At 36.1% G+C, this 26,322-nt stretch overlaps 1 protein-coding gene across 1 annotated transcript in view; it reads left to right on the top strand.

Annotated features, from left to right (window-relative positions):
* iav (transient receptor potential cation channel subfamily V iav) overlaps positions 1–26,322 on the top strand; it is a 228,609-nt gene that overhangs the window by 151,017 nt on the left and 51,270 nt on the right. The window contains exons 3-6 of the mRNA XM_081742805.1: positions 1,058–1,366; positions 5,852–6,074; positions 12,393–12,488; positions 22,903–23,120. Coding sequence (XP_081598931.1) covers positions 1,082–1,366; positions 5,852–6,074; positions 12,393–12,488; positions 22,903–23,120 — 822 coding nt within the window. The 5' untranslated portion in view covers positions 1,058–1,081. The remainder of the gene's footprint in view (positions 1–1,057; positions 1,367–5,851; positions 6,075–12,392; positions 12,489–22,902; positions 23,121–26,322) is intronic.

The following is a 26,322-nucleotide window of genomic DNA, read 5'->3' on the forward strand; positions in this document are numbered from 1 at the left end:
TACTAATATACTAGTACAAAACGTGAAAGTCTTATGTTGGTGGTACTTTTGCCCCCCCCCCCAAGCGAAGTCTGAAATGACGCCCCTGAGAGCAAGATTGTACGCTCCATTTAAATACATGGAAAAGTGAACACTGTTAAAAAAAAAAAAAAAAAAAAAAAAAAACAGAGCTGTTACGATATCTTAGTGTAAATGTTTTGAACACTGAAACGAGCTTCAAGTAGAGATCCTGTAACACGCATATACAATTAAACATTGCGGTCCTAGTTCATTTAAAAATTACCTTAGTACTACCAAAACTTACCACGATAATCATTTTAATAAATTAAACTATTTTTATTTCTTTTAAACTTTGTATTTCCTTAATATTTATCATTCATTTCACAGAAATTAAACATACACTTCAATGAACTATGGTTTCCTCACTTATTATATCTTTAACAGCATAAATAAAACAAGTTTAAACAAGTCTGGCCATAAGATTTGTTATCAGAAGGTACCGGACCATTGTCCTTATTGCCCCATAACTAAATGTACAGAAATGTTATCGTTGCAATCCTAAATATGAAATATGTCCCAAATGACCAAAAAAGACCCATTTAGAGGAGGACGTGCTATCCTGTTGCCATATCATGAATATTTCTATGCGGTGTTCGCCATAATAACAGACTCTAACGCAAGGTTAGTTATAGAGGATACCACGGAGGAATACTCACAATATGACAACAGAGTAACACTCCCCCCTCTAAATTGCAATTTATTTCTTATTTGGTTTCTAGTATATATGCAATTTTCAGACAATATTTACCTTCCCAACTCGAATCACCACTCAGTCATAAATGCTTTGATTTGGTATATCACCGTTCGTGCAATAACGGGAAATTAGATTTCAAATGAGAGTATTCGTAGTGCACATGTCAATTTCATTTTATGCTGCATTGATGTAAAAGGTTGTGTTGTTCGAATGCATCACACCACCTCCGTCCGAATACATCCTCTTTATTCTATTTTAAAATGCAGTTTGAGTTCAATTTATAAAGATGCATTTTCTTTTTAGATGCGGCGAGTGTGCCGGTGACTTATGGGTAATAATTGCTGCAAAGGCAGAGGTTCGGCTTCCGTGAATGCAGGCTCGGCGCTCGACCGGGTCATCTCCCAGGCTTCCAGCCAGGACGACTGTTTGCTCTATAAGCTGGCCAACTACAAGAACGGCGGGGAACTCATCGACGCCTACAACGTGGGCGGAATGGTCGAAGTGGAGAAGCTCATCAAGGAACAGTTCGGTATTCTCATGTATAACAACGGACAAGGGCAGGTCATCAAAAGGGCAGAATACCTGCGGTGGAAGTACCGTAACCAGGAACAGGTACATTGAATCATAGATTTATCACAGTGACAAGAGTAATACATAGAATCTCAAATTGTATGCACTTTTTAAAACAGAATATTTCACAAATTAAAGTAGATAGGTATATAATTTTTGTGGCATTGTGTACCTTAAGGACGTAAATGTTCAAAGTGGCCACCTTCTGCTACAGAACATTGTCGTCAACGAGGTAGAATAGAGCAACATACCGATTGTATTGTGTTCTAATTGTATAGCATCATAGACCTGCTCAATTTGCTGGTTCAGATTTTCCAGTGTTTATGGTTCCTTGACGTACACTGTGTTCTTTACAATTCCTCAAAGAAAGAAGTTTAAAGGGGGTTAAATCCGGAGATCGAGGTGAGTACTCCGCAATCATCCTATTCCCACATAGAGATGAAAGTGTGGTGACTGACGCCCCTTGAAATGAAGGTAGTAGCCGTCTTCATTTGTCGAAAAAACATTTCATCCTTAAGGTACGCAACACCACACAAGTTGAATACTAATCTTGATTAATTAATTATATATATTCCGTTTTGAAGACTGTACACTTTAATTTGAATCATCTTGTAGTTCCAAGTTGTATTTATCACTATACATTTGTTGATTTAATTTTCTAAGCATATTCCTTCAGTTGAATTGGTTGAACATTATTATTATCATTGAAACAATATTAGCATGAGATGAGTCTAAATGGAGACTACCCTAACTGGGACCTTTTCCTCAAAGCTACTAGATTAGTAATTCTTGTTTATACATTTGTGATACTCTCGAAACTACAAAAGTAAAATACGAGCTACAGGTATGTGGACTAGTGTTACAAGAACACATCCTTTTCTTTATCAGTGATTTTGTTTCACAAGTGATTTTCAGTGATTTTGGACTTTTTCGTCGCGCTTACCAATGTGTTTTTAGTGCGTTTTACTACAGGCTCTTTGATGTGGCGAGGTAATTAGAATTCAAGCTGAGAAGATTAGTTAAAATAATATATATTATTTCTTATTCGGATGCTATGATAAATTACTGGTATAACGTGTGTCTGATAATCCTATAAATCTTTGTTAGTGTAAGTTTACTTATGTTAGGCTAATATATGTTCTCAACATATCAATAATCTTTGTGTGCTCCAATGAGTCCATGGGCCTGCCACGACTTCAATTTTTGTAAATTTATTTGCTATATCTTTTCGTGCAATAATTACTACCAAACTAAATATTTTTCTTTTAATTCTCTCTTCACACTTAAAATATTTAATTTCAATTCTGTTACCATTATTTTTGAATGAATTAATTAGCACTACCGATATTAGCATGAAAACAGCCAAACAGCCAGCATTTCTACCTATTTGTCAGCTAACCTGTAGATTTGATACTTGACTAGTTGAATTTTTGTCTTGTTCACAAGTTCTTGTAAAAGTTTTGAGAAACAGAATTTAGAAGAACTTATGAAATTCAGACTTGTAGCTTTGATGTATTAGACTAAAGTTCTAAGAAATAGACTCCTAGATGCGAAAAGTTTCAATTTTTTACAATATTTTATGGAATTAAAATAGTGTCCTGCACAATGGATTAAAATGAACCTTGTTCATCAGTAAGATTTTACGACTAAATACTATTAGATTTTTTTATTCGGATATTGGTTGCTAATTTTCTTAGCAAGTAAATTATATTTTATTTACTTAATGTAACTGAAAGATTACACCTGTTAAAAGTTGTGTTGAACAAACCAACCTCAACATTTATCTCAAACTGAAATGAGAACTAAATTTTCGTTTTTTTCTAATGACATTCATGGAACTAATTATATTTTACTTCTATTATTTTATGAGTTGTTCACTATTAAAACGATTCGGGAAATTGCTTTAAAAAATAAGGAATTTTGGATCATTATTGACACTAATTCTGAGCTTGTTTTAATTTCTCATGATTATGAATACTTACTAAATTCTTTCCAGTTAATTTCCACAGATTTTCAATAGTATTTAATTCAATTCACTGGACTGCAGTTTCAGTTACTTATGGTTAGGAACGTGAAGTTTTCGTTTTATTTTATCCCTGAAATCGGTGTTATTTTTGCCCAAAATCGTATTTTTCGCTATTTAATACAAACAAATAGGAGTTATTCGCTTTATTTTGTAATGGTTTTGAAAAGCAAGTATATTGTAAACATAGAGAAAGTGGTCTGTGAAAGTTAATTAAAATAAAATAAAATTTTAAAATGAAACAAATAGTTTTAAATTTTTACATCTTAACTTTAAAAGAATAAATTATACTTTTGGACTTACCATCTGGGGAAAAATGGCTCGATATCTCTCCTAAACTTGGATTAATTTAATGTGTGATTTGAATACATATATTGGCTAAAAGTCACACTGCAGTGTTTCTTAACATTTTCTTCATTTCAAAAAATTCAATTCTCAATATACTTATACAAAAACGCAAGTTATATCATTATCAAGACAAATTTTCACTTAATGACGAATTTACAGTTTCTTCAATGTTTCTTATTTTTCAAAGGACAAAATTGTCAATATTTCCACATTTTCTTCTTTATAGTTTTGCCTCCTTACCGTAACTACGGAGTCGTATTCTGAAAAAATATCTTTCAGAATCAACGTTGGAAGCTGGCAAAAAGATACTGCTTCAAGAGCACAGGCAGCAAAATCTCAGGAGCAAACTTTCACTAACCAACCACTAGGTCTAAAAATAACAGGACTGATGGTCTTCTCTGAATCACATCTTATTGCAAAGGAAACTTGTGTTATTTTATTAGTATTACCGCACAACATTGTGATTTCGCGAATCTATCGCCTTATTCTTGGAAGACTTAATGAATTGCGGAAATCACTTCTCGTTGTCTGTTACTGTTTCTGCTCTGTAGTGATCAACTGAAAATGATTTTCTACCACTTCCAGTGGATAGACTGCCTTCATTAACGAACTCAATTCCAAATTTCTAATCTACATCCTGGCCAAAATTGATGGTGATCCATCGAGTAGTTGTTGAGATTATTTTGTTTCCTGGGCGGAAAGACCCTCGGTTTGGTAAACCGAACCCCTTCAAGATCAGGATAAGGAAGAATGGAAAGTCCATTCAAACCAAATAGAACAGATGACTAGTTTTCGATACCGGTACCTGCGTAGTATTATTGGTGCTGATATGAAGTGTGAAGTGAAATGAAAGCAAGGATAGGAATGGAGAAAGAATCCTTTAGGAGGAAGAAAATATTATTTTGTAGGACCTTGAATAAAGAGTTGAGAAAAAGACTCATGAAATGCTTCGTGTGGAGTATTGTGCTGTATGGGGCAGAAACATGGACATTGCGCAAAAATGACGAAAAACAACTGGAAGTTTTCAAAATGTGGATGTGGAGAAGAATGGAGAGACTTAGCTGGGTAGAGTGGGAAACGAATGGGACGTTAGAAATAGTGGAGGAGAAAAGAACAATTTTAGATATTATTAAGAAGAGTAAGAAAAACTGGTTGTAACATGGCTAAGAAGGAACGGTATCATGAGGGACGTTTTAGAGGGTATGCTGGCAGGAAAGAGACGGGGCGAAGGAGACTACAATTAATGGACTATATCAAAACGAGGAAATCGTGCGTGAAGACGAAAAGCTTAGCGTAAAACTGTGGAACATGAAAGCTTTTCAGCTGCAGCAGGGACCTGCCAATAATGGCAGAATACCTATGATGATGATGATGATGATGATGATGATGAATTCCTATCTGAAACTTCCTTTTCAGTGTCCCCAAGATTCCATGTTCTGTTATAATTAAAATATGATTTTCTTCTAGATTTTCTGTAAAGCTTATCCGGCGGGAGCCTATGTGGTTCGGATTCCACTTTCGGATTCAGTAGATCCACGTCTCATATAGTCTTGCTGCTCAAAGGGAAGCTAAACTGAAATCAACTCAATTCTATAAATCTTGTTCTAAAGTTATTAGTATTTGTGCTCTTTCTAAATAAATAAATAAATAATTCAAGGAGCTTCGCATCAACCGAGACGACATCGATTTGGACTTTTCTTCAGTTACACATTTTTGTTTAGTTTCTTAAATAGAATCACTTCCAAAACGTAGTAGTTAAGGTAGAAGAAATTTCAAAGTATCTTATAAGCATTATAGATTTTTAGAGTCGATTATTTCTATTGAACTGCTTCTGCTTCAAAGGCGATTTAAATACCCTAGAAGAGTTAATCTTGAATAATTTGAAACTTACTATTTATAATACAAGGTGGCCCAAAAGTAGGTATACAGTCCCGTACTGATCAGCTCACTGAATTTCATATCATTTCTTGTTATCAAACAGGTAGACCTAGTTTCTTTATTATTTGTTCTTAATGTCTTTTTACTTATACCTTAAGCTCGGAACAGCAGAAGCAAATAAACCCATAAACTAGAACGTTATACTTGATCAATGCAGGAGCGTATACCTACTTTTGGGCCAAAGAAACAAGTTCAGTATAACAACTTTCTTGTTGCAGGTGGTTCTTCCAATTGAAGCCTCCTTGAGCCCCCATGATCCTCTGGCCAAGTGGGAAGACCACGAGGCCTGTTGGCAGATGCAATACAGGGGATCCTTAGGGGAAACTCTTCTTCATGTTCTCATCATATGCGACATGCGTCTGCATACGAGGCTCGCTCGAGTCCTCATCAAGTGCTTCCCAAAGTTGGCGATGGATGTCGTTGAAGGAGAAGAATATCTTGGTAGGTAGAAGTTTTGGTTTATCATAAAATTTGTAAATATAGATTCAACTGAGTAAGTTATACAATGTACTTCTCTGTGAAATTAATTATATGCCTGGCAACTGAAAATGGCACATTGTCAAATGACCATACGCGATATAAGCACATACACATTCATTTTCTTTGTTGGTAAAAATAGATGCGTGCAAACAACATGACCTAAGCTCTGTAGAGTCTTAGTTAGGAAGCTTAAGCTTATTTCGTCTGATTCGACAGAAGATACTCGGGAGAATTCTACAAGATCAAGACTATATATACTGTATTTTAATATTCAGCCTTAACACACAATATTTTCTGCATAATTTTGTACATAATTTTGTAGATGAAAGAAAATCATATGTATAATCTCAGTCTTTTGGTTATATTTCAAACCGGAAAGAGGGAAACCAAACATCTCCGTAATTTTATTAATTATAGCGTAATGTAGTGTCCTCGTAACATATTTGATTTTTCACATTATTCGGAAAGACACTGCTTTTACCGCCAAGTTGCTATTTCTCTACTTACCTTGCTTTTAAATTTCTTCATTGATTATGCAGAGATTACCCGTCTTATTCAGAGTCGCTTTGAAGTATGATTACCATCATACTAAAGGCCTGACTACTGCAGGAAACATTGTTAGTCGAACTCTTTAATATGGTACTAATCACGCGTCAGAACGAAGGTCCTATATGTTTTATACATTATCTTACGGTGTTAAATGATTGAAGATTCAGCATCATAATCACGTATTGTCAATGCAATGGTGCATTTAAGTCTTTCCAATTTAACCTCACAACGATATTTGGAAATGACATGAAATGAAATCTTAGAGTTCTACGTCCCACGATTATACCGGCTAGGCTGAAGGAGACGGTGATGATGATAAATGAATTAAATAGTGGAATGAAGAAAGTGGGAGGAAACCCACGCACACGATGTTTGTCTACCATAAAGTAGTCCACTTGCCGCGAGCTGGAATCGAACCAGGGGCCCCATGCACAAGAGGTGATCGCTCTAGCACTGAAAACCACCGCGGCCCAACGATATTTGTATTTGGGAATGCGGCGTAGGATCGACACTGCGTACGATCGAAACTGCGTAGGATCAAAAAATTCAGCTCAAAACCTGTTTCGATCCTACGCAGTTTCGATCGTACGCAGGGTTGATTCTACGCAGTTTGGATCCTACGCAGTTTTGGTCCTACGCAGTTGCCCTGAAATAATTTAAGTTTTAATCATGCTCTCAAAAAATATTTTTTTTCTCTCTCTCTTTAATTTGTTTAACCTGTGCAGCTATAAATTAGGGCTATATTCATGGACTCCACACGACCTAAACTGCGTAGGATCGAAACTGCGTACGATCGAAACTGCGTACGGTCGAAACTGCGGAGGATCGAAACTGCGTACGATCGAAACTGCGTAGAATCGAAACTGCGTAGAATCCGAACTGCGTAGGATCCACACTGCAGGTAGGATGGACAAGTTACAGGCGTATGGATTGAGAATCAATTATGATTTGTAATGATGACTATGTCAGAAGTGTAATACTAACTTTGAAACAGCTTGGATGGAATATAATGTAAAATAGTTATGTAACATGAAGAATTTAAAGTAATGAAGAATATGATGTATGATGAATATTGAAGGATAAGAATAATAATAATGTTTAACGAATATTTCGATTGTAAAGATATTATTTCGTAAAGGCTATCAGAAAGTTAGAGAAACAAAAGTCAGATAAAGATTCATATGCTGTTCTGTGTGTACTTGTCTGCGTAATATGAATAAAAATTTATATGATTTTGTGTACAGCTTAACGACCTAATCACCAGTTATTCATATGTATGTCAACAACGTTACAATATTGTACTTCGCTTTGGGAGTTTCTCATTTGTACACTGAACCTCAAATCGATTTATAATTGGAACACGTACCCGTGGGAGTAGGAGCATTTCAATGTATTCCGTTACATTAAACAAAAATATTTTAAACCGTAAAAGATTCGAAATTAAACTACTATTCAAATAGAGAATAAAATTACGAAAGTTTACAATTATTACTGGAAATCAATGCTGTCATCCATTTTGAACATTTTAAAAGAACATAGTTTCTAATGTATTGAAATTTCATTTCTTATGAATAGTTTGAAACGTTGTAAATAGTTGTAAAGAACCTGGAGAAAATTCATCAAAATCTTCCTACAATGGGGAAGCCGTGTTAGACATGGAGTTAGTGGATGCAGATGGTGGCATTGGAAAAGTCCGGGTCTCCCGAGCACAGTGGTGATATCAGAAACCGGGCCCCAGCCATGAGGCTCCAGAAAAATGGGGTTCCGAAGTTTTGGGCGCGGGTTCTTTCTATACGCCTATTAAACATGGAATTGTATGTGGGTGGTGAAGTTGGAAATGTTCGGGTCGTCTGAGCACAGTGTTAACGTCAGAAATTGGGCCCTTGTCTCAAAGGTCCAAAAATGGTGTCCGGAAATTTTAGGCTTGGCTTCATTATATTTTTCTTTTAAGCATGGAGTTATTGGATACATATTGTGGTGTTGGAAAGCTCCGGGACCTGAGACTCCAGAAATGAGATCCCAAAAGTTTGGGTTCAGGTCTCTTTTATTTGCCTATTTAACATGGTGTTGTACTATAGTGTTAGCGTTTGAAAGGTCGGGGTCGATTAACGAAAGCGGTAATGTCAGAAATTGGGCCCTGGCCTCGAAGCTCCAGAAAATGTGGTTCCGAAATGTTGGGCTCGAGTCCACTCTATTTCTCGTTTAAGCATGGAGTTGTTGCATACAGATGGTGACGTTGGAAAGATCCCATTCCCCTCAGCACAGTGGTGGTCAAAAACCGGGCCCCCACCATGGGGTCCCAGAAATGGAGTCCCAATGTTTTGGGCATGAGCCCCTTCTATACGCCTATTAAACATGAATTGTTGTACGAAGGTGAAAAACTTGTATTATACTTTGCTTCCCTCCCAAATAAATAAATAAATAAATAAACGATTACAGTCGATAAGCGTAAATCTGGCAGAACCTATTTTCCGAAATCTAAAACAAATCACGCAGATTGTTTATTGCTTGTTCGAGATTGTCCATATTACATTTTCGGTCGCGATTGTCCACATCACATTTTCGGTTTTTCATTGTTTGTAATTAACTATACCATAACAGAAATTCCCGCTACGAACAAATTACACGTTAGGTATACGCCTATGTGTCTCGTCTCGAGGACTTCTGGGCCGCGGTGGCTTAGTGGCAGAGGGTTCACACATGATGTGGGGCCCTGGTTCTATACCAACTTGCGCAAAGTGGGGGTTGTGGTGAACAAACACCGTGTGTGAGGGTTTTCTCGGAGTTTCCCTTTCCCACAACTCTTTCATTTCACCATTCCATTTATTCTCATCATCTGCGTCTCCTTTAGTCTACCCAGGATGACAGTCGGACATAAAACTTAAAGATTGCATTTTCATTTTCACATTTGGAGATCCTATATCTGTGTTCCTTGAGTGCCCCAAATGCTAAATAATAATGGGTTGGAAGGCCCATGAAGTTTAGTACCTGGTACACCCATTATCTCAACTTGCCCAAAAAGTTAAGGGCTCACGTTAAGTTAACGCCCCAAAACTTTGGTTTTCACACCTTATTAACTATATTGGCCCAAAAGATGAAATTTGTTAGCCCGTCGATCTTTATCTCGACTAGCCCAGAAAGTTGGGAGGCTCTGGTGAAGTTAGCCCCCAAATTTTCGGCGCCTATATCACATTAACTATGGGAGAACGAAAGCTGAAATTTGGTAGCCCATCCAGCCCGTAGACAGTACTACGTAGGCCATTCATTCTCTGGACCAGCCCAAAAATTTGGGGGGGGGGGGTCACGTTAAATTAGAGCCCGAAATCTTTGGCGCGCATGTCTCATTAACCCTTTCGGGACAAAATCGATTTTGGGGTTTTCGTAGACTTTCAATTAATGATTTATTGCCCAAACACTGTTAGCCCGATTGATATCGTTTACGTCTTGTGTTTTAAAAGAGGGACATGGCTATTTTTTGGTGTAAGTTAGATTGTAGTGTTGCTAACGGGAGGGATTATTAAAAAAATGTAGGAGTGAAATTTAAAAAAAAAAAAATTCCCTAGCCGAATTTCATGATTTTTTCTAGCTGGCAACACCGAAGCCACATGGGTCCAAGTCACCTAAAAAGAATTTTCTGGTATGTTGACAAGGTACAGTAAAATCCTGAAGTTGCTGCCTGCCATACAAAGAGAGAAAGAAAAAAACTCCCTCATAATACACATGAAATTTTGGCACTTCTTACGCGTCAGAAGCAAAAATCAGCATACATGGTGGTTCACCGGCTTCCCTAATTATCCAATCGTGCTCCTCTATGGTGCGTTTTGTAGGCCAAGAATGATTCCAGACAGTTGTACGTTGGTTTGAATATAGCCAAGGACACTGAAATAATAGGGGGGAAAGGATAAATTTCCCAAATTTTTCACAAACAATTACAATTAACATTAAATTACAATTAAAAAAAGTTTTAATCATTTGTTTTAAATATTTTGTTTTAAACAAAATAACCCTGGAAGTTAGTAAATTTGGACGAAGCCCAAACTAGCAAAAACTTGAACTAATTACATGAACCTTCGATTGTGCCACCTGCAAAGTCTATAAAAGAAGTGACAATTCACAGCAACTAGGTAACTAAGAAAATGTTAAGCTAAGTCAATTGAACTTAACGGCAATCTTCTGAACAAGGAATTTGCCAACTTGATCAGAAGTAGTGGCTTTTGGGGGGAGGCTTCTCCTTTCTTCCTGCTGAGACAAGACTTAGCTTTTCTGGCCCTCCTGAATAAATCATAGGCCCCCAAGAAAAACTTCCTGGGTACACCCCTGTATGATTATTTAATTATATTTGTCACTATTTTATTTGTCAGTTTCGTTTCTATGCAGTTTGGATCGTACGCAGTTTCGACCGTACGCAGTTTCGATTCTACGCAGTTTCGATCGTACGCAGTTTCGATCCTACGCAGTGTGGATCCTACGCAGTTTCGATCGTACGCAGTGTGGATCCTACGCAGTTTCGGTCGTATACAGTTTTGATCCTACTCCGGTTTTTCCCTATATAACTTCGAAAAAATACTATTACTTAATATTCTGTGATTATAAAATAATTGTTTTTTTTATTGTTCGATCATATGACCTTATCTGTTTTCGATCCTACGCCGGTTTTAGTTTCGATCGTACGCACTTTCCATCGTACGCAGTTTCGATCGTACACAGTGTCGATCCTACGCATGTAACCCTTGTATTTTAGGCAATTCTTCCGCATGTAACTTCACAGTGCTTCTCGATTTCGTCAACTATTCCTTCTTGTCTCGTGGTATTCAGCCAAAGATGGCCTTTTTATTACCGATTGCCACTTCTTGTAATATTTTCAGTTCACTACCATTGCAGTGCCTTTATTTTAACCAAAATGTCTTGTCATCATCTCTGCATTTCTTCTTCTTCTTCTTTTTTTATCCTCATTAGTATCCCTAGAATACATCTCACCATACTTTGTTGACACGTTCTAGTACACGTTCTAGTCCATGCTTTAAATTATACGTCAAAGTAGGTGAAATATATTCATTAAAAATTTTGCTTCTTCAAGCACATCAATATCTAACATTTTAACATGAAACTCTTCCTTTCCAATACCTCCACTCTAGTTTAATTAGATTATTTATTATTTGTAAATGCTATCTCCATTTTCTTTTTTTAATCGAATTTCCGTACTTTTCAAATTAATTATTCTCACACCAAGGCAGCGCCCGGTGGCGACTTACGGTACCCGACCTCAGGATTATCACAGCCTTTGACGGATCGCACCTGTAACTTCATATTCAAAAGGTTGAGTTCCTGGCGCCTAATGACGCCCTATCTCCTCCTGTAGTAGCTCGCAGAACGTTTCTTTAACAATCCACTGTTTGACTAACACAAATCTATGTATCCCTCAGTTTAAATATGCGATCAATTCTAACTTAATTATACAGTGAAACCTGTCACCACCTGAAGCTGGTCACCATTGTTTCTCCCCCCCCCCAAAAAAAAATACATAACTTAGATAGGTAGCAATTTACAGGAAATAATGTTATTTTCATGTAAAAACTGTTATAGATTGTCATATACTCATATCTCAGTGTTTTCAGTGCTTATGTTTTAGTAAATATGGTAAATTACCTTTCTTAATATTGAAAAATACATCATGGCAAACTTAAAATACCATTGTACCCTACAGTGACTTTTAGATTTTCTCATTGACAGGTGCCAGTGCTCTCCACCTTGCTATTGCCTATAACAACAATGAACTTGTTGCTGAATTGGTAGAAGCAGGGGCTAATATCAATCAACGTGCTATCGGTAAGTTATTCTAGGAATTGCTTCAAGCATGCGTTAAATTTAGGCCGGCTGCATATTAAGAGTCTTCATCCCGGCGAAATTAAAATACCGCTAATTTTACAGTAATTATGTGATATCTTCAAATAGATAAAAGATAATTGAAATATGGAACAAGAGCGCCCTAGACAATATTATTTTGCGTGAGGTACCGTTACCACAAGTCGCCTAGTGGCTTTCCGTTTTCAGCTGTTTAGAAACGCGAAAATAAATGCCGATTTTCAAAATGGCTCGAAATCAAAAGCAGATAAGTGAGTCGTGATAACGGTTTCTCATGTAAAATAATATTGTCTAGGGCGCTCTTGTTCCACATTTCGATTATCTTTTATCTATTTGAAGATATCACATAATTACTGTAAAATTAGCGGTATTTTAATTTCGCCGGAATGAAGACTCTTAACCAGGAAGAAGCTTACCAATCTGAGGCAGGAGAGAGTGCGGAGAGAAGGGTCTGAGTGAATGGACTGTGTGCCTAAGTCACAACGTTGGTGGGGATTTTTGTCTAGCATGTGCTTCAGTGAATATGAAGTACAAGACTTTGTTGCATTGCTTACCGTAAGAAACCTGTGCTCGGCTGTTCTGTTCTCTGATCAATATACAACCAGCCTTACTGTATGTGTGTTCATGGTGTGTATATTATAAAGTGTTAACAGTATTTTTATTTTACTTCGGAAAACATAGCTATTTCCCTAGCAACACAGAGACTAGGCCCGTCAGAGGAGAATGGTGAGCCTGTTAATTACCATTGATGACCAATGTTTGGTCTAGCGAGCATTTACCAACCAACTCCATTACCAACGTAGTCCTTTGCCGAGCATTAGCCAACTAACTCAATTACTAACGTAGTTCTTTGGAGAGCTTCAGAGATGGTGTGAATAAATGAAAACTTAACCCATGTCTCACTGACCAACCGTGCCCCACCACCTTTCGTAAACCACTCTAACCACCGCCTACCATGATCCACTCTGACCGACCACCCACTAAAACCCATCATCAACTCTGACGCATGATCCAATCCCTTCTCTCCACTGACTAAAGAGTTTACACATGTAATAAAACAAGGCTGTAAAATTATCACTAATCGGAGTTTGAATTTCTACGGTCAATCGCTCAAGCACCGCTCTGTTACAATTCAGTTTGATCTGACCTTCACGAAACAAAATGGTAAATTGTTTTTCAAACGTAAAATTACAAAAACAATGTAAAATTCGACTGTCTCAAAAGCCAAGTAGTGAGTCCTATTGCTAGCTACTATTATAAATATAAATATCCAAAAGTGTCTGAAGTTTTTGTTCATTTAGATATACTCATCTCAGGTAAGTAAATAGAAACAAATGGAAAAGGAAGAAAAATGGATACCTTGAAAGTAAATCGTAGACCAATTCACCAGTATTCAGAAGATGCTGTCTACAATGCACTGAGCAGACTGGATCGGTTAATCGTAGTGGATCAGAGTGAATCGGTGGGTCGGAGTGGTTGGTGAGTCAGAGTAGATCAGTGGGGTCCCGGTGGGTAGCAGTAGGTCACATCGTGTTGACCCACGACCCACTAATCCCCCATAATCCCATGACCCACTCAATCTCTGCCGAGCATTAGCCAACCTACTCAACTACCAATGTGGTTCATTGCTGAGCATTACCCAACCAACTCAATTACGAACGTAGTCCTTTAACGAGCATTACCCAACCAATTCAATTACTAACGTAGTCCTTTGCCGAGCATTAGCCAAGCAACTCAATTATCAACGTAACCCCTAAGAAAGAAGTAAAATTGAGAGTCGAAACTGGTGGATAAATGATGGCAAATTTTTTGATTGGCCAAGATACACTGTAAAATATGTTGTCCAACGTAGTTTGGAACTTAATATTTACAATTCCCCACTATGGAGATCATTAGCCTACTAGAATTAATTAAAATTAAAACGAATTATTTAATAAACGTAATTATGATACAGAATATAGTATTTCGTAGTAGTGGATATAAAAACAAATAATGCATTGATTAAAGAAGAAATGACTTTCATAAAATACAAATAAAACATCAGTTTACTACTGAGAGTATTCTTGTAACTTCAGACATTAATCTCTTTGGGCGTTATGCAAAGTCGTTTTGAAGTATGATTAACGTCATACTAAAGGCCTGACTACTGCAGGCAACATATGTTAGTCGAATACTTTAGTATTGCACTAATCACGCGTCAGAACGCCTCTGCATAAGGCCTTTTAAGTTTTTTCTTTCTTTTAAACTTAATGACGCCTTGATTTCTGTCTTTCATAACAAACGACACTTTTACGTATTAAATAAATGTGGTAAGCAAAAGAAACTAAAGACTTGTATTGTGACAACATTTCATGCGCCTTTGGCGTGGGAGACCCGGGTTCGATTCCCGGCGGGAGTTCATGTGGTTCGGATTCCACGTTAATCAGTAGGTCCACGTCTCATAGCCTCGCTTCTGAACGGAACGTTAAACTCAAAATCAACTCAAGTCAACACTTTATGCGCTCGTGGTACGGAAAATGATTGACAAATGAAAGAAAATAAGGAACGGGTTGCAGTCATTGACAACTTTATTTCTGTCTTATTTTCTTTTTCTCTTTTTTCAATGGATATGATGCCGTAGCAAAAAAGAACTACTCTTGTAAAAAAAAAATATTATAGAGGATCATTTATAGTTCATCTCGGCTTTCCACAGCCCGATAACAGAATACAACAAAGGAGATACAGCAGAGAAATTAACAGTTTTGAGTATCTACGCATTTTTTTTTAAATTGTAGCCGATTGATTTATATCAGAAATTTATTTTTCTATTTCCTTTGAAACGAATTCAAATATTAATGTCATTTTAAATTGAATGGGTTAAATTTACAGTGGTATGAGTAAATTTTAAAAAAATAAACAGACAAGCATGGTAAAGTTACTCTGTTAGAAAAAGCGTAAGTCAGAGCTTCATTCCACTGCTAACAAATAACAGTAAAGTTTCTAGTATAAAGAAAAACAGTTGTTTTGTTCCCGAATTCATTACAATATCTTGTACGTTACGTAATTTCTACAAAAAAAAAAAAAAAGAGAGAGAGAGAGAGAGAGAGAGAGAGAAAGGAAGAAAGAAAGATTTAAAAAAAAACAAGGAAATGTTGCTTATACCACTGTAATTTTAACTCGTCCAAATACTTCTTCATGTCTCTCTAGTTAAATATTCTTATCTTTTCCAAAATGAATTTGCATTGTATATAAATTTAATTTTACTTTAAAATTTTGATTATTATTAAATATTAAAATTATAAGCCAATATATAAAAGAATTTTCACAAAGTAAGGAACATTTATTAGGCTTGTTTCAGACGGAAGAATTTATCGTAGCATTTCTCGTAGCAGATGTGCTGCCAAAAATCTTGTATAATATTCTATGGCATCAAAAGTATATGGTGCTTTTACACGGTAGCATTTTGATAAGCATCTTGTCGTGACGTAGCAAACAAATCACTGGAGAAAAGCGCAATTATGGCTCCGAAAATAAAGCGTGAGGTAGATAAATGTATAGTAGTTGTAATAACAGTTCTCACTGGTTATATTAAAAAATGAAAACCACAAAGAGGTATGTGGGCAAAGAATTGCTTGTTGCGGATGGATGATAATATGTCAGTTCTTTCTATAGTAGAGAAAGACCTGAAGCCTGAGGATTCTATTACATTCAAGAGCTTTCTGCGTATGGATAAATGAAGCCTTCGAAAAGTTCTTTGTACAAACAAGGATGCTCCTCATATTTTTTAATCAGAATAATAATAGCATCCCTACTCCAACTCATTTTTCTTTAATACAGTTCAATACAAAACAAGAGCATGGATATTTGGCACAAAATCTTTCGCTTCCTTTTAATACACCATGGCGCTGCAATCGGACCAGAAATGCTGGGGAAAATGCTACAAAATAGAGCAGGTTCTATCCACAAGAAATGCTATAGGATATGCCATGGCATTTGAAATGCTATAGCATTTGCTACTTTAGACGGTAGGATATCGATGATACGATTTTTGCTACGATAAATGCTTCCGTCTAAAACTAGCCTTAGACTTAAAGAAGAAAATGAGTGAAATTACGCCATTAAAATGTCCAGTCAATTTCAAAGGAAACAGAAAAATAATTCCCAATATCATTGGGATAGAAAATAACGATGCTGTAGGTAATTTACTCAACACCGTTTTCAGGAGGAAGGGAATCTTTTTCATGCATAATGTAAAAAATTGTCTTTTTGGGGTACAGCTAAAATATCTAGTACACGGGAATTTTTGTTCTTTTCATCTTTTACTATAAAAATTCTGCTTACACACAGTAGTAATAATAATTACAGTTCAAATATAAGTTCCTCATGGATAATTCGTGCTTTTGTTCGTGAGTTTGTAGGAACCCAGAGACCAAGCGTCCTAGAATGACAGTGTCCAAGACTGTTGTGGCCAAGGAGTGTGTGTGAAGGTATCTTTAGGGACCAGACGTCCTAGCGATAAAGATAAAACTCAAGAGACCAGGCATCCTAGAGAGTGATAAGGATAAAGATCTCAGAGATCACACGTAATAGAGAGTGTAGATGATGATCAATTTGGAGATTGATGCCTTTTGCAGTGTGTTAGCTTCTTCTATTCAGAAATATTGCTGACTTCATTAATCTTCGTTACTTGATAATCGTTGGCGGTAATTGACAGCGTCTTCTTCCTGGTTGCCGTCTGAAGTTGTTTACAGCCAGCACGTGCTGCTAGGGGTGTTCGATAAGGCTGAGGACCTATCGAACTTCGGGACTGAAAATTTATCGAGTTGTCATCGGTTACTCGAAATCTTTCGAGTATTTGAAATTATCGAAGTTTCGGGTATTATCGAAATTTCGAGTATTATCGAAGTTTCGGGTATTATCGAAATTTCGAGTATTATCGAAGTTTCGGGTATTATCGAAATTTCGAGTATTATCGAAGTTTCGGGAATTATCGAAATTTCGAGTATTATTGAAGTTTCGGGTATTATCGAAATTTCGAGTATTATCGAAGTTTCGGGTATTATCGAAATTTCGAGTATTATCGAAGTTTCGGGTATTATCGAAATTTCGAGTATTATCGAAGTTTCGGGAATTATCGAAATTTCGAGTATTATTGAAGTTTCGGGTATTATCGAAATTTCGAGTATTATCGAAGTTTCGGGTATTATCGAAATTTCGAGTATTATCGAAGTTTCGGGTATTATCAAAAGTAGTGATGGACAGTTCGGTTCCTTCACCTCCAATGATTCCTTCTTGCAGCCAAACTAGTCAAACAACTTTTTTTTATCTGATGAGTTATTGCAAAGTTGTACTTGTGAGGAGAAAGGAAAGCGTGAACAAAGGGATTGCTTTTTCGCCCCCCCCCCCCCACACACACAGAAAGCGTTCATTTTTCCCTGAATTGTATCTCTTGTTTGTTATTTGCTAACAGCTAGTGTATTAGTGTTGCCAGAGATACGGTCTTAAACGTACAAATAGGGTAATTTGCTCTTCATATGATATAGTATATGCCCAACACCTCAACCATATTAATCACGCACGGTGTTGCTAAAGTGTTATAGCAAAATTTTATTTTTAAGCCAAATGTATTATCTTCTGTCGTGTTTGCTTTCTCTTAATGGCCACTAGTTCACACATTGCCGCAATCAGATATGATGATGCTTTGGGCGCAAACCCCCCTTTAGCCTTTCAGAAAATAAATGTTAGTCAAATCAGTGGTGATTTCAGGGGTTGTTCAGGAGGAATATTTCCCCACAAACATATCTCTGATCATGTTCACCGTGGTTTACCAGTATTTTTGCTACTTTCACCCTCTGTGTATTCAAAACCTCCCGGGGTAGGATTACCATAATTCCTGGATATTTTTAAGAATGGTGTGTGTATTTATTGAGAAGTTAAGAAAAGTCTAATCTTAACTTCCTAAAATACTTATGCTCATTTTCTATACTTAAAATATATTTTTTATATTATTGTCTTAATTATTTTCCTGAGTAAAGTATTCTTGCGAAGAACACCTTATCGTTATTGATTTTTTCATAAATATCAGTACAAGACAGAATTGCAAGCCAAGCACTTGACCAAACACAGCGAAATTTCCCAGTCTTCCATTTTCCCTAAAATTTCGGGCATTAGTTAATCCCAGACAATTTTCCGGATCGGGCTTGAATCTAGGACGTATGATAAGACTACGCGGGGGAAACCTTGAAATCATCACTAAGTTTAATGAAGGTGAAAAACGGAAATAAATCTATTTCCTCGACAGTGAATATACAGCGTAGCATATGTTCTATACAGTTGGTTTGTACATTATGATGAATCCACACACTAGCGGATCCAGAAGCGTAGTTTGGTGGAGGCAGATTGCTTCCTGAACGAATAATGTAGGTTTTTAAAACGTAAGAGTTTTGCATCAATTTAGAATAACGTGGTGCATTATTTTCTATAGAATGTTTCAAAACAACACCGCCAAAGTTTGGGTTGCCACATTACCTAATTTTAGCGGATACTACCAGATTTTCAGGTCTTATATTCGTCCCCCGCTTATACCTCTCTTAATCACAAAAAAACACCCGCTTTTTCGGATTGGAGAGAAATCTAAGACGACTTTGTTGATAAAGTGTTGTTATATTCAACGCAAACCGCTACATTTCTGTGTCAATCTCAATCACAAATGGACAGATGACAGAAACAAGACGAACGCAAAAACTGTCAAATTATTACAACTGGTTTTGTACAATATGAAAAACGTATCATGCGTAGAATTTTATAATAAGATTTTATGCCATCGAAATTTTTTAAAGGAAGTTAAAGGGAATGAAAAATGTAAAAAATTTGGCATAATCATACACATTTTGGTTCAACCCATGAATACTAATGTATGATCTCATGGGTGCGTATTTCTTTGATAGCATTCTGTCCAGTTCAACTGAACACGTCTATGTTGTTACGTAATCTATATGTTCAACTAGTCTTTATATATTCAGAAATGATTGCAAATTGAACCAACGGATCCTTAGCATATTGTTTAGATTAGATTCATTATTAGTATTTTTTTTCTTTCTTTTTAAATGTTTATACTGTATTTCATATATTGTGAAACTGTGGTATTTTTGTATGTTAGTATGATTTCAAGAGAAATCTTTGAAAATGACCAGAAATTTTATAAGAGATGGATCAAGACTCCTAAATATGTTTTAGCTTTCTTACGATAAAAGTTTAGAAATTTTGTATTCTTTAGAGAGAAAACCGTATGAACATCATCTGCCATATATCGCTTTTTTTTTTTTTTTTTGAAAACTTGTCTTAGAGAAATCCTTATTAGAGATATTTTACTGTAATACTTACTTTACAATTCGAGACTCACATTTGTTGAACTTAATAAAACATTAAAGGCAAAAACTAAATTTTCTTTACTTTAGTTTTGTTAGAAAAGTACATTGGAAGTGTCACTTAACAAAGAAATCACTTAATAAATGGTCAGAAGGATCGTCAGTATTTCTAATACACAAATTCACATCAGTACTTACGGTTTAGAATCCCCTGCTTTTCTAATTTCAAAATATGGCAACCCTATCCTGAGACCAAGATAAAACAAAAGTATAGACCAACCTGGTTGCACAAATGCTTCCTTTTAGAGTTATAGGCTGCCGAAAACATGAATAAATGAACTGTATATGTCCATAGTTCCAATACAATAGGATCTACCGTAGTCGGGTCAAAATTTTATTTAGGAACTAGTATGTGCCCTATCCAAATATCCAAGTTTCAGAATGATCCAAATATCCCATATAATCTTTTCACTGACATTTTCACTACAGTAACTTAAACACACTTTCCAGTACCGTTTCAGCTTGAATTAGCAGTATAACCTTGTTTCCTATAGAAAAATCTGATTACAACCGAAATGCAATGTAATCGTAATCGGTTTTAAAGACATTGGCTTCTTGTTTCTTAAAAGAAAGAAACAATGATAAGCAGTCTATTGTATGCCGGACACAACAGGAGAGATAGGGTCTAATATTTCTTTCAACAACTGCAAAGCAAGTAACTGCACGACCATCTTTCTTTGAAAGTCTGTTTGCAACAATATACGAAGCAGCTGAGAGAACTCTTGAGGAAATAATGTTTTCTATTTTTCCTTAAGAAGTGATCGGAAGTTATTTTAATTTGATATGGAAATTGAATCAGAGCCATTGAAATGTAAGTCAGAGGATGTGTGTTTTTCTCCCATTTCCCCTTCATCCCTTTTGTCCCTCCCTGGTTCGATCCCCGACCAAGTAAGTTTGTGGTGGACAACATCGTGTGCGTGGGTTTTCTCGGCGTACTCCCGTTTCCTTCCACATTCCCATTCCACCAATTATTCCATCATCATTCACTTGCCTTAATCATACTTCTCCCTTAGCCTAACAGACATAATAGTAGGTCATTAAACTGGAAGATTTCACTTCATTTCATTTTCCTTTAGTCTTCGTTCTGTCATATGTAAAGTTCTCCCTTGTGCATAGCATCATGCCATGAGGGCATGTAGGGAGTGTGCTCTCAGTCGTAGATGAATGTGGTGTTGTCAGCACCACGCTTCGGCCGCATTTCCCCTCCCAGGTACGCAGTGAATCTGAGGTTGGTAATACCCAGAGCCGCACGGCATCTTATGCACAAAATCAAATATCGTAAAGTAACCAAGAGCAACAGATACCTGACATATGCATTTAGACCAATCCTCTTTAAAAATCGGATAATTCATTCGAACGTTATCGTAGCTTTCACACGCCTACGCCCAAAGTAAGAACAAATACTTCAATTAGGGAAATATCCCCTTGTGGTATGGCAACCAAAACAATAGGTGTCTGGTGAAAGCAAAAGAGAGCATTTTAAAATGAGTTTCATCAAAATCGGACAATCCGTTCGAAAGTTATCGTCGGATGCCACATGCAAACAGACAGACAGGACGGCCTGTAATAGGAAGCTTCGCACCCAAAATTCTCAAAGTTTGTTTCACGACAATCTCAAATACTCGAAGGCATTCGAGCGCCGGAGAGTAAATTTTCGGAACGGAAGTTTGATAAGTCTTCAGCCTTACCGACTTTCCTTACCTCTACCTATATCAATAGCTATCTCTATACAGAACTTTAAATTAAACCCTCGCAATCATATAAATTTTATTTTTCTGCCTGCCCCATTATTGGCGCAATCGGCAAAATGACTATTAGTAGACTAATGGTTTCTTGGATTCCAATTCCATTCAGGTGATGCATGTTTTCTTTTCCTCTTTCTCTCTTCTGACAGACTGCTTAAACCTTATACAGATCTGTGGAGAAAAAACTTTTCCTTCACTTCATTGCTAAGGAGAGAAGTTTTAAAATAAACACTCTGCATATATGTAATACATATTATATACAACTATGATAACCTCGAATTCATTGTTTCTTCCGAACACTCCGATAATCCCGAACTTTTCAAAATATTCAAGCGACTCGACAAATGCGATCATATTGATATATTTCTGTATTTGCTGCTTTCAAACAATTCGAGACTCTCGAAGAGTTCGAGTGTTTCGAAGTTGTCTAATGTTTCTTACATTTCGAGTGTCTCGAACATTTCGGGAGTATCGATCATTTCGGGAGTCTCGATCATTTCGGGAGTCTCGAACATTTCGGGAGTCTCGATCATTTCGAGAGTCTCGAACATTTCGGGAGTCTCGAAATTTCGATAATTCGATAAAATTAAAATTCTTTATCGATGAAACGGTTTTGAAATTTTATCGAATTGTTATCGATTACTCGATTATCGGAACAGCCCTACGTGGTGCTAGGAGCACGTGCAGAACTTTGCAATAATGTCATTCTTGATTTTTTAAATAATTTTTTCTTCAGATTACAATGACTTAATATTTTTATTTATTTATTTATTTATTTTTTGATGTGTGGGGAAAATAAAGGTGGAACATACTGTTTTTTTTAATTGAAATACTTTGAAAAAGAAAAACTTTCCTAGGGAAAAGAAAGAAATGCCGCCATTTTGTAATTCTAGAATTTCTACGTATTCTCTCCTCACATTCCTTTCATTATCATAACTCATTCCTCGTAGTCTTCAGTGGCGGCTCTTGAGGAAGGTCAGATCGGTAAACATTTCACTTTTATTAAGGTAAGAGAGTTTACCTAATGTACTGCTTCTTATATACAGTTTTCTGAAGCAGTATGAAGATTTATTTTCTTCGCTTGAAGAGGTAAAAGCGGTGTGACTACCCTCAAGAGACGTCATTGCCCTATAGGGAAGAATCACTGGCCGTACAATTCCAAAATATCACATAAACATAAAATACAATTAGTTGTAAAATTAAATTATAATTTTGTCTTTATAACAGGTAGCTTTTTCTTGCCACGTGATCAACAGGGACCGAATCCAGCAAAGAACACAGACTACGAAGGCCTTGCTTACCTAGGAGAGTACCCTTTGTCGTGGGCGGCTTGCTGTGCTAACGAAACAGTTTACAATCTTCTACTCGACGAAGGCGCGGATCCTGATATTCAGGATTCATTTGGAAACATGATATTACATATGGTTGTGGTTTGCGATAAATTGGTGAGTAAATGAGTTTCGTTCAATTTTTAAACTTTGAATTTCTTCAAGTTGATTTATTTCATAATAATTTTATGGATAAGTATAAGATATATATATAGTAGTTACGTCATACTACAATAAACCTAGGTATCTCAGACCACAAAGTCATTTATTTTATTTAATTGTCCATGAACTTAATCCTTTATTCGAATCAGTTGGCTTTAAAAATTCACAGATCAAAAAGTGGATGAAATATCTTCATGGATATATACCAAGGACACCGGAAAATAGCATTGATTTCTTTGATAATAGTGTGTCTTATGTTGACTGTTTCAAATTAGCTTATTGATACTGAACAACAACGTAATGGTTCTGTTGTGTTTTTTTTTTTTTTACCTTTTATTTAAATATCTATATAAATAAAAACAAAAGTCACTATGTTTGAAACTAAATAACTCTTGAACCACCCGACCGATCTCAATCAAATTTTCCACATAGATGAAGTTCGGGCCTGGGATTTTTTAAAAATCATTTCACTTTGACGGTTCAACTTAGGGGAGGGGAGGGGAAAGATATTTAAAAATGATCTCAAATGACCGATATTAGTGTCGAATCCAGTTTTCAGGGTCGCTGAGATAAACATTGACACTTCCGATGCCGTTTAAATTCAAATTCGTCCTCGCAACTTGGGAGAAGGGGGATATTTAAAAATGATCGATATCAGAGAGCACTTCAGTAATAGTAAAAAGTGACTGACTAACGAAACATGTTACTAATTTTTCTAATTTTAACCCAGCGAAACGGGTAATTGGCGCTAATGTAGAAATGTACCTTGATGCATTACGTTATCGCGCCAAAATGTTTGAAGTAATTTTGATAAGATCTTAAAGACAGAGTTCGGCCCGGGGAAGGTTTCCGCACTTTGATGAACCAATTACCTTGAATTGAGATATTTTGTCACCGAAACAGGCCTTTAGCCAGAACACTTAGACAGGAGGAGTCGACATTATTTTTTTGTGGCATAATATTTTGAATTCAGCTTACATCCATTGATGTCTTAAGTACATAATGCTATTGGCAACAAAACTCTGATGTAAAGATTGGGTCATAACAATTGATGTGAATATGACCCAATAAATTACTACAATTCTTTTGAAGGTCTCCTCCAGTGCATATCTCAGCTGAATGGGGCGATAATACTGTAGTTATGTGTCATCTCCGGTCAGTTTTGAAAACATACAAGCCTTCGAAATTCTTCAGGATATAAGATAGTATCCAATTTGAAGGACGAAATTGTACATGTGAGCCAGAGGTTGCAAAATGAGAAGAGCTCCTTTGATGTGTAGATATTTTATCAAAATCTGGGGCAGCATACTTATTTTTTATAATTGAGTCATATTTTGCTGGAAGTGAAGGTCAGTTAAAATATATTTCAATACACATTGTTCTGTTTCCATTGCTGCAGTGGTGGCTCTTGAGGAAGTCACATCGGTAACATTAAACTTTATAGTACAAGATAAGAAAACTTACCTAATGTCCCAATTTTTGTATACAATGTTATAACTACAAGATAAGGGAACGAAACTTACCTTATGTTCTAGTTTTTATTTACAGTTTTATCGCTAGAATCAGAGGGAAGAAATCTTACCTAACGTCCTAATTCTTGTATACAATGTTATTGCTACAAACAAAGGGAAGAAAACTTATTTAATGTTCTAATTTTTATTTACAGTTTTATCGCTAGTAGTAAAAGGAAGTAAACTTACCTAACGTCCTAATTCTTGTATACAATGTTATTGCTACAAGATAAGGGAAAAAAACTTACCTAATGTCCTAATTCTTGTATACAATGTTATTGCTACAAACAAAGGGAAGAAAACTTAGCTAATGTCCTAATTCTTGTATACAATGTTATTGCTACAAGATAAGGGAAGAAAACTTACCTAATGTCCCAATTCTTGTATACAATGTTATTGCTACAAACAAAGGGAAGAAAACTTACCTAATGTCCTAATTCTTGTATACAATGTTATTGCTACAAGATAAGGGAAGAAAACTTACCTAATGTCCCAATTCTTGTATACAATGTTATTGCTACAAACAAAGGGAAGAAAACTTACCTAATGTCCTAATTCTTGTATACAATGTTATTGCTACAAACAAAGGGAAGAAAACTTACCTAATGTCCTAATTCTTGTATACAATGTTATTGCTACAAACAAAGGGAAGAAAACTTACCTAACGTCCTAATTCTTGTATACAATGTTGTTGCTACAAGATAAGGGAAGAAAACTTACCTAATGTCCTAATTCTTGTATACAATGTTATTGCTACAAACAAAGGGAAGAAAACTTACCTAACGTCCTAATTCTTGTATACAATGTTATTGCTACAAGATAAGGGAAGAAAACTTACCTAATGTCCCAATTCTTGTTTACATTTTTATCGCTAGAAGATGAAGGAAGAAAACGTGTCTAATTTCCTAATGCTTGAACCAGGGCTGGCTGGTTTAAACAAGGTAGTTTAAACCATGGTTTAAACCAGCTGTTAAAAAAAACTGATGTAGACTAAAGAACGAAAAATGTTCGTAAAAGTATAAGTGTTCGTAAAATTGTGATGAATACGAATACATATTTGTGGGTTATCACGTTTCACTTCCGTATGTTATTCGTATTATATTCAGACCTACATTCCCCATTCATTACTCAAAAAGATTATACTACAAAAGCAACTTTCGTTTTTTTATAAGCTTATGAATTTGTGATTTGTTATTTTGTGATTTGTTATAATTTATTATTGTTATGCAGTTGCAATCAAGCGTAATCGCTAACGCTCTCGCCTTCGGTGTAAAACGCTTTTTCAGGCCAGCCACCCTGAATGAGGTTTTTCATGGGTTTTCCTCATTCACACCAGGTAAATGCCGGGGTGGTACCTAACTTATAGGTCTCAGGCCGCTTTCTTCCTTCCCTTTCCCCAAATTGTGTGTTCGCCGAGGGACGTCATATCTCAAAAACGTGAAGGGCTAAATGGCCTTAGATGCCGAAAGCCCAGAAATATAAAATCCTATCCTATCCTAGCAGTTGCAATCAAAGAAAAATTCTAAATATTATTTCGTTTTAATAATATTTACTATTGATAAAACATCCAAATGCAGTACTTCTGGGGTGGAGGTCATACAAACCCCACAAGAGGCATTTATTGAAATCAGAAGTATCTTTGGTAA

The sequence above is a fragment of the Thermobia domestica genome, chromosome 16, assembly GCF_964235325.1.
Source record: "Thermobia domestica chromosome 16, izTheDome1.hap1.1, whole genome shotgun sequence".
Lineage (NCBI taxonomy): Eukaryota > Metazoa > Arthropoda > Insecta > Zygentoma > Lepismatidae > Thermobia > Thermobia domestica.